The sequence below is a fragment of the Pyricularia pennisetigena genome, chromosome 3 (assembly GCF_004337985.1).
Source record: "Pyricularia pennisetigena strain Br36 chromosome 3, whole genome shotgun sequence".
NCBI lineage: Eukaryota > Fungi > Ascomycota > Sordariomycetes > Magnaporthales > Pyriculariaceae > Pyricularia > Pyricularia pennisetigena.
This window is the reverse complement of record NC_043742.1, coordinates 6945867-6955860: the sequence shown is the minus strand read 5'-3', so window position 1 is coordinate 6955860 and position 9994 is coordinate 6945867. Positions and strand designations below refer to the sequence as shown.

Here is a 9994-nt window from a genome sequence, read left to right as displayed (position 1 = left end):
TTTTTTTTTTTTTTTTTTTTTTTTTTTTTTTTTTTTTTTTTTTTTGTTGAGTTGAGAAGCCAGTAAATATTTACCGAGCTTGGGTATCACCACATACGGGATACTCTACTGGTGGACGAGTCCTTGAGGTGTGGAAACCAGCTTTTATTAAAACATTTTTGTCTCTGTATTCATGATTTCCTAGGTTTTGAGTGCGGAGCTAGAGATCTGCTATTACGTAGGTAGTAGGTACGCTGGGGCAGAGCTCCCTCGCCTGGGCCGGATGGGGTGCAGGGTGCATGCGATTCCTCACGTAGAAAAAAAATTTAAAGAACAATAAGTAACGGCGGGGCCAGTCCGGTAATCACCCAAAGAATGGCTTCGCGAACCACTGATGTTGGTCGACCTCAGATCCTTGCCAACCTGTCTGACAGACAACCCACTCAATTGTTTTAGGAATAACCGGTCCGGTCAAAAACCAAACCCGGAAATCTATATTTCCCCATTGGTAAATTTGACAACTGTACTACAGTAGCATTGCCGGTACTCTGACATAACCGCAGGTATCCATTGCTTTTTTTTTATTCTTTTTTATTGTCTTCAGTCTTGGAATCTACGTCAAGTCTTTGTGTGATACCGATCGAGCAAATGGCCCTGCACTTCCGGTTGCGGGGCGAATGACGGCCGCGGGCGTGCCACTCATCTTTGGCGCTCAGGAGGCCGAGTAGCAGCAGCAGTCGCAGCACACGACCGAACCATACCTATCTACGAAGTACCTAATCAGTGCGCAGGAGGCCCCTCGTACTTTTGGCGCAGTCGCGTATACAACTCGACTCGATATCTAATGCTCAAGCTCACCCGCCAGTTCATCTAACGTTGGGCTTGGCCCATTTGCATGCCTCAAAGGCCGTTATCGCGGTTACATTGGTGCCGCGGACATGGCTCTCCTCAACCCGACCTTCGTCTTCGGTGTCATCGTCCTCGTTTACCTCTCGACATTTGTCGTCTTCGCAGTCCTTCGCATCGTTACCGGCATTTCAATCCAGCGCGTCGGATACTTTTCGCTTCGCCGACTAGCCTACACCCCACGCGATGGCTTCAAGATCGAGATTCGGGGTCTCGGCCTCAACGTACATCGGCCAACCTTTGCCCAGCCTACCTGGTTGAGCATTGTCATCAATGCACTAGTGGTTACAGTTGATATTCAGGAGTTAGAGGGCCCCAAGGCCGTGGATGCTGAGACCAGTGAGGATGAAGAAGATGACCATGGAGAACAAGGCCGCCTAACACGGAATCAGGAGCCAAAGCCGGCGCCTGGTGCAAGAAGTCGAAGTCCCAAGCCGGGAATCATACGCCGCGCGACTGGTGGTCCGCCGAGGAGCGAGCTATGGAAGCACCTCATGAAACTCAAGGAGCGCATAAAGCGCCTGCACAGAAACATCAACTGGTTTCGCTTGGTGGACATAGTGGCCACCAATTCAAGCGTTAACATAGTGGAAGTGGGAAATGTGCAGTTTGGAAGCTTGACAATTGCTGTCGACACCAGACGTAAGACGGTAGATCGTGCGCGCTTTGTCTGGCAGGCCCGGAGCCGGAAACAGCACGAGAAGAACCAAGCCGAATGGATCATGACTCTGCGCAGCGTCTTGTTCACGCCCGAGGGGAGGGAGTCGATGGAGATCTTGGACAATGCAACACTGAACATACACGGGTTCCTCTATGATGCCCTTGATGGTCTGCGGGACGCAACCGTCGCGCTCAAGCTTGGACGGGTTCACTTGCCGTACGACGACCTGCAGCTGTGCACCGAGCTCCTTAAGAAGTGTCGAGCTCGTGCAAGGAATTCTGCGTCCGACGTTGAAGATGACGAGGGCTCCCTCGACGACGTTGTACAGGAAATACAGGTCCCGGGAAGTACCGATCAAGAGCTTATGCAAACCGTATCGGACTCTAAGGAGTTCGCCAGTTCCCTGCTCAGGGGTATCAAGGAGGTCCAGTTCGCCGTCAGCTTCCTGGGCTTGACCAAGAAAATCGAATCAGTCAAAACCACTGGTGTCCCTGTGCAGCTCAATGCTGCCATGAAGGAGGTTGGAATAGATCTTCACCGACTGGATCCCAAGTCTCCCGCCCACCGCATGTATTTCCCATCCAAGGATATAGCGCACGAGGCCTTGGTGGCAGCCTTGTCCATATCTGTGGGTGTAGATGACGGTCATGAGAAACCGCAGCGCATCCTCTATATACCCATGGCAACGACGACCATCAGAACCACTCTACCCTCCAAGACCGTCGAACTGACTGAACATGAGAGTGCCGAGCAAAGAAACGCCAATATCCTTTTCGCCAACTCGATTGTCACCTCCCCCGCCGTCGATCTCGATCCTCGTCACCTGCCACTTCTTCTCGCCATGGTGCGGCCCCGCTCTAGACGGCGGAGATCCGGAAGCCAACAGCGCCATATACTCATCTCTAGGCTGTTACCAAAGGCCAACGTCAAGTTTACAATGCACGAACCCGTGGTCAGGATCGCTCTGCCACCTGTCCAGAAGTCTGCAGATCCGGATGACTTTGACCTAATTATTTCCTCCATCTCCTCCATATCTCTTGATCTTGAATCTTTTCACTCGACAATGGAGGACCTGCACTATTCCCTGGCATCTTCCATGCGGTTGCAGACACACCACCTGTACTATCAGACATCCTCAGGTAGTCGATTTGATATCGTTCAGACGGAGTCGTTTGACCTCAAGATTCAGCTCGGGGCATCACCCGACGTGCATGTTGTCGCAACCGGCAATCTGCAAACATTTGCAGTCAAGATGGTGCGGCCTGAAATCGCCGACGGTCTACGTCACATTGTGCGAAGCCTTCGGCACAGTGCGCACCCCGAGAAATTGTCAGACGCTCAGCGGAACCACAACTTTCTGCGTGCGATGCCCTCCTGGCTTTTGCACTTCAACATACAGGCGAGAGATTTCAGCATAGAGATTGCAGGTATAGATGAAGATATATCGAAACACACTCGGGGTGTCGCATTACAGCTGGAATCATGGTCTGCAGAGTACCGTGCTCAAAGGCTTGACAACCTGCAACGAAGACCAGCACGCCGCCGTGCCAGCAGCCGTACCAGCATGATGCCCGAGGCGGATTTGCTCAGGACAATCCCACTGTCCCCAAGGAAGAAGTTCCAAAATGACGGCGATGGCCGCCGCATCGCGGTTAACGTCAAGGGACTAGAGGCTTTCATTGTGGAGTCTTCTGAAAGATGGGAGGCTGAGCCATTTATCAACATACCCAGGTTTGAACTTGCATGCTCGACTCTCAGTGACAATCAGGGGCCGGTTTTCCATATCCATTCCCATGTACGTACACTGCTTGTGCAGTACTCGCTTTATCGCCACTACTCGGTTGCTATTGCCATCACTGTATTGCGAAAGGCCTTTATACGATCCAACCGACGCACAAGCCCAGCTGGTAATGGAAAAGAGGACGCACCCAAGATTCCAAATAGCGATCTTTTAGCCCCACCTATGGCCTCTGATCACGGCGGGGGCATCAACACCGCTGCAAGCTCAGCGAAGGAGCTGGTGGCCATTGATGTCAAGGCTGCTTTAGTTCAAATCAAGGCGGATATGCCGGCCGATCCTCCGATTATGCTCCAGCTTCATGGCTTGGAGGCAGGCCGCCACCGCTGGTCACCACCTTTCTTTCATTCCAAGCTCATCAGGCTATACGCGGAAGCGCCTAGGATGCGAAAAGTCTGGGCAAGGGTCATCAGCATCAAGAATGGGCGTCTTGACTACCGCGAGTCGCGCAGGAAACTTTCCAGCGGCGGGTACAAGGACGAGAAGCTTTACGATGCTGTGGCAGACGCTATTCGCTTTGCTGTTCCTCATGAACTGATCTTCAACAAGGTCACAGACAACTTTATAAACGTGTTCAAATCTGCCCAACAGCTTCACCATCGTTTCAAGACCGGAACGAATGAGTATATCCTCCAGAAGGGGCCGGAAGGCCCCAAGGCCATCCCAAAGGTCTCATTTCGTAGCAGGACTTTCTTGTTTGAGCTTGAGGATGGTGCTTTTGAGTGGAAACTTGGCATGATATATCGTGCTGGGCGAATCGAGCAAGTACAGAGGCTAGCCCGTGAGGAAGCGTTTCAGGTCAAAGTGAAAAAGATACACGAGGAAGAGTCTAGGAAGGAGTCAAACAAGTTCCGCACCCGATCTCTAATGGCCAGAGGCAGATCCAAACGTGGAAGAGCATCATGGGCCAGGACACCAAGTGAGGATGGTCGCCCACGATCAAGCTCTGAGAGTCCAGGACGGGGCCGAGCACCCCGTTATGATCCTGACAGTGCAGCCCCGAATATGAGCGGGAGAGCTCAGGTAACCATCAGCGAGGCGAGACGACGACTCAACGAACACAACGCGCACAGCTGGAAGAGGCGTATAGATCGCCAATTTGAAACGGCACGCAACAGCATGAAGCAGTTTAGAAGCCTCTTCTGGGGTGCCGACCACATGCCGGACGATGTTGATGATGACGAACATATCCTCGAAGTGCCACAACGCCCAGCACTGATGTCAACACTGATCCACGATCTGCACGTCACTGTTGACAAACCCTCATTTCCAATCCGCGATCTGCCTGACTTTTTGCACAACGTGGGCAAAGGCATGCCTCGGGATATGCAGTACTCGCTACTCATCCCCATGAGCGTAGCGATCGACATGGGAGAAGCCAAGGTGTCTCTGAGAGATTATCCTTTACCACTGCTGCATGTTCCAAGTCTCAAGGCTGGACAGTCTGCAAGACTGGCTGCCCTCTCGCTCAAGACAGATTTTGTCATAGCGGAGGAGTTTCACGGGCCTGAGTCCACACGAAGGATTAGAGTAGAGATAGTACCAGAAAGAGCTGCATCGCCCGGCAACGACGATGGCGAAGGCGCGTTTGCAATCGATGTCAGGCGGACGGTTGGTCCCGTCAAGTCATACTCCGATATTCGGGTCGACATCAACACGGCCCTGCCAACAAGGTTCACATGGGGCCCATGCTATCAACCGGCCGTTCAGGACATGATGATGGCTATAGAGTCCTTCACGAAGCCCCAGCTGGATCCGTCGGAGCGAGTGGGATTCTGGGACAAGATAAGACTCAATCTACACTCTCGTGTCCGCGTCGCCTGGAAAGGGGATGGCGACGTTCACCTTGCACTCAAGGGCACCCGAGACCCGTACAAGGTCACTGGCGCCGGTGCTGGATTTCTCATGTGCTGGCGTAACGATGTTCGGTGGAACATCCACGAAGACGACGATGCCAAACGCTTCATGACCGTCGACAGCGGCGAATATGTTCTTGCCGTGCCAGACTACAGTCACATTGCCCGGGAGTCCGAACGTCTCAGTGGCGACCCCGGTGGAGTATCGGCCGAAGACCATAAGCCTGGAGCAGCTTTCCAGAAGGTCATCATGAAGTTATCCGGAAGGGTCCAATGGCGTGCTGGCTTAGTCTTTGAGCGAGCCATCGAGCACGGCAAGCGAAACTTTGAGTTCAAACCCCACTACGATGTAGTCTTGAAGACTCCACAGAACGCAGTCTCGTTGGATGACAAACCGTACGACGCTTTCCGCGGCTTCAGAAGCAATCACATCCATCTGTCGGTTGCTATTTGTGCACCAGCGGATCGGGAATGGACCACTTCAAACCCTGAACCGTCGCGTAGCTACAACACTGTCCACCTGACGCCGCGCTTTTTCACACACTTCTTCGCGTGGTGGTCGCTCTTTGGCGGGCCAATGTCTCTGCCCATCCGGCAAGGCGCTCTGTGGCCAGGTCGTGAAAAGAACAGCAAAAAGTTTGGCCGACACTTGGCAACTATCAAGTACAACCTGCTCCTTGCCCCGCTCTTCCTTAGCCATATCTACAGACACAAGGACCCCGAGGATCCCTCGGAGGAAGCGATGCAGGCAACGGGTATCAAGGTCCGCTTTGACAGCTTCATGTTGGACTTGCATCAAAGAAGGGAGGAGTTCAACACCCAAGGCAGGGGGAACAAGGCAGAGCAGTCGAGGACCACGGGCATGAAGATACATGCTGGTCAACTAGATCTTGCATCGGCCGATATTCGAGCCGTCTCGGCTAATATGCGTGCCGCTACTGCAGAGTCCACAAAGAATAGCTCGATTCCGGGATTTGACCACGGAGATGACGAAAACGACCTCTCACGCTTTACGATACCAGACAATGACTTTAGCTGGATAGACATGGACGACTTTGTGGAGCTTGATTCTCTGGTGCCCTCCGAGGGAACACCAGAGACGCAGATACTCCCACTGGTGTTTGCCCCGAGGATCACCTACTTCAGACAGACGGACATTGGAGGCATTATCGCGGGAGATGTCTCGAGGAGTAGCCCCTTTGGTGACGAGCCAACTCACTTCTGCATCATGAGTCAAGACGATGATCCGCGTAGAGTGCAGATACAACTCATTCGCAAGCGTCTATCGCAGATAAAGGAACAAATTGAGAATGGCACCCGGACTCTGGGCGAAATCGAGCTCAGACTGATAAAGACCAACCATCAAGATGCCGATCTGTCATCAGACCGCGACAAGCTTACAAAGCATAGCAGCGTGCTCCAGGAGAAGCAAAAGTTTTTGGAGAACATGCTAAAACAAATGATACATCAGGGCCCGGGTGATGATATAAAAAGGCTGACCGAGAAGACGGACACGTCGATATCAATACCGCTCTCGGAAGGCTCCATCACTTTACCTTCGGGTGCCGAGTTTGCCAGTGACTTCAAGAACAGGTTCGTGGTACACAACATGCAGCTGAAGTGGAACAACCTCCTCCGCAACATCATTTTGCGCTATAGTCACCAGGTCAGCCAGCGCCGTGGGTTCGTCTACTATCTTTCACGCCCGGCGATCAAGTTCATTCTGGACATTGTTGAAGAGCAGGCCAAGGTCAAGAACTCGAAGCCTACGAACAGCACTTCGACCCCGGCACCCTCTGGTGTCACTGGATCGCCGGACCCTTCTGCGTCAGACAAGGAAAACGGTACAGACATTGAGGACAAGATCAAGAAGATCTTGCAGGAGGGCAAGAAGTTTGTCAATGCCGACGACAAATCTAGCACGGACAAGTCTGGATCTGGGGAGGCCATATGCGGCCCGTCGATCGGAGATTTGTCCGGGAACATTGCGGACGGCTTCGTGCCACAGTACAGCTATCATGTGCGGCTCATTGCTCCGCAGATTCAGCTACAGAGCGACAAGAACACCAAGAACGTGGTGCTCATTACAGCCAAGGGAATGGAGCTCAAGGTGGTCGAGGTGCTGGACAAAGAACGCATATACGATACGGTCAGTGGGCTTGTTCAACGCCGGTTCCTGGTGAACATGGACAATACGCAGTTCTTTGTCACAGACCAAAAATGGTTTGCCCAACAGCTTCTGTCTCTGCACTCTGGCAGTACATACGGTACACCAAACGGATCACCGTGGCCACCCTGGGTCCCGATGGAGGTCATGTTCGATTTCCAAACGGCCCCGTTCGGCTTTAAGCGGGTCGTCCAAAGGACGTCGGCCATGCTGCGCTACGACAAGTACAACACGCTGAGGCTCAAGTACAACGATGAGGTTAATACTACGGGCGACGAGGACCTCAGCACAAAGTCATCTTACGAAGTTGCCGAGAACCAGATGGACAACCTGTGGGTCGAGTTTCCACAGGCTTTTGCCGTGTGCGACTCGACGCAATACTTTGCCATCTACAAGATAGTCAACGATCTGCTCTTGTACAGCGAGCCCTCGGAGAAGCACCGAAACGAACGTCTCGAAAAGATTATGCTGGCTTCGGATTTCAGTGATTTGCGCGGTGCGCCCGAGATGGTGGTCAAGCTCCAGGAACGCATCAGGCAGATGCACGACATCAAGACGCACTTCCAGGTGCATTCCAAATATCTCGACAAGAAGAGTTGGCAGGACAGGATTTCTCTTGAGAGGGACCTTGCTACAGCCGAAGACGAACTCTTCTTCACCATGAAAGCCATCACGACCGCTCAGAGCAAATACGATACGGCGAGTCAGAACAACGCACTGCTCAAGTGGAGCATCTCGGTCAAGGAGGTCGTATGGCTCCTGGTGCAGAATGACAACCAACCGATGGCGGAGCTGCAACTCAAGGACCTGGAGTACGACCGGACAGACAACTCGGACGGCTCGCACGTCAACTTGGTACAGGTTGGCAAGGTCGTAGGCCTGAACCTCATGAACAGGGCCACCTACGGTGAATTGATTGCTCCCTACGTCGATGAGCGCAGCCCGGCGGACAACAGTCAGCCCATGATTCAGGTGCACTGGAACATGCTCGAGGCTATAGCTGGAATACCTGTGATGGAGCATTTCGAACTCAATGTGTCCCCCGTCAAGGTCCAACTCGAACAAGAGGTCGGTGTCAAACTCTTTGAATACATCTTCCCCAAGGATGACCCCAGCGTCAAGCAGGATATCAGTAAAGGCGGGTTGGATAGGGACGCGGAGGATGATTCGTTGAGCGGCTCAACTGGCCGTCTGGGAGACAAGGACTCGTCGGCTTTCAGCACGCGGCCTGGCTCGCTGGAGCTAAGACTGCAGCCCACGCTCAACTCAGACACGACATCAGCAAACCCCAAGTCCAAGGCGCATAGTCTGCACTCGGGCGAGACAGGTCACACATTCAGGCTCTTCCGTTCGTCTGCCACCGGAGCTACGACCCGCACGTTGGGCAAGAAGCCGTCGGTTGAGTCGTTACCGCGGCCGGGTATTGGCAGAACCTCGACTGGCTTCTCGACCGCCAAGGAATCGCTCAACAGCGACTCCAAGAAATCATCGCGTTTCGCACTGCGAGGCAAACCGAACTCCAGTGATGACAAGGGCGAAAAGCCGTCTGATGATCTTACCAAGATGATGACACGCGCGAGCAACTACATGACCTTTGCCCACATCAAGATGTCGTCGGTGGTGCTTTGTCTCAGCTACAAGGGTATGGGGAAGCGCAACATTGAGGATGTCCACGACTTTGTCTTCCGGCTGCCGGCGATGGAGTACCGCAACAAGACGTGGTCCAATCTTGACTTGGCACTGGCCCTAAAGAGTCGTGTCATCAAGGCACTGATTTCTCACACGGGCGCCATAATCGGCAACAAATTCACTCGGCATCGCCGAAGCGAGGGCCAACCGTCGCAGGTGCGGGCGCTCGCTACGAGCTCAGCGCTGCTGGCATCTCCGGCCATGTCCGAGGCTCGCGACGACAGTGACTCATCATCTCTGTTTGGCAACTCTCCCGGCGGCGACTCTCAGTCTCGTCCACAGTCGATGCAAAGCTCCGAGTCATCATCGTTTCACGGCGCTAAGGGGCCCAGTCGAAGCTCGAGCGTGACGTCTGCCCGATCGGGCCGCAGCAACACGTTCGCCGTTGCCACGCGCAGTAATGTGCCTACCTTCCTAATGATGACGCCACCGACGCCTCAGGAGACCAACTTGACCACGCAAGCCACCCAACCCAGCGACCCCGATAAGCTGCGCCCGCGGTCGAGGAGCAGAACAAACGGGATGAGCGACTCGAGCGAAAGGGCCGAGCGGAGGAGATCTGGACTCGGCGGCTTCAAGAACAAGCTCAGCGCGTTGACATCGAAGCTGAAGGAGAGGGAGCCTTCGGAACAGAGGAGTGAAAAGAGTGGTGTCGACGATGATGATGATGACGATGATAGGGATTAGTTAACCTGGAGTCTATCATCTTGTTAGCTCAACCTCAGCGGTCCTGTATTCTCGCTTTTATTTTATTTTATTTTTTTCTTTGTTTCTGTGTTGCTTTTTTACTGTTTGCCACATCGTCTGCATGTAGCATGGTTTTCTTTTTCTCTTTTGTTAGACTGGGAGGTGTTTAAGAGGCTAGGACCGCAGTAGAAATGCATACTGCGGTGAGACTTTAGCATATGGGTAGGTATCTCCTAGAGGGAAGGAGGGAT

The 9994-nt window shown here is 53.2% G+C and overlaps 1 protein-coding gene across 1 annotated transcript; it reads left to right on the top strand.

Annotated features, from left to right (window-relative positions):
* Positions 1-917: 917 nt before the first annotated feature.
* PpBr36_03644 (uncharacterized protein) lies at positions 918-9743 on the top strand (the record flags this gene model as incomplete). Its single annotated transcript, XM_029890814.1, has 1 exon — positions 918-9743. One exon carries the CDS (start codon positions 918-920, stop codon positions 9741-9743), a length of 8826 nt encoding a protein of 2941 aa, XP_029754337.1.
* Positions 9744-9994: the final 251 nt, after the last annotated feature.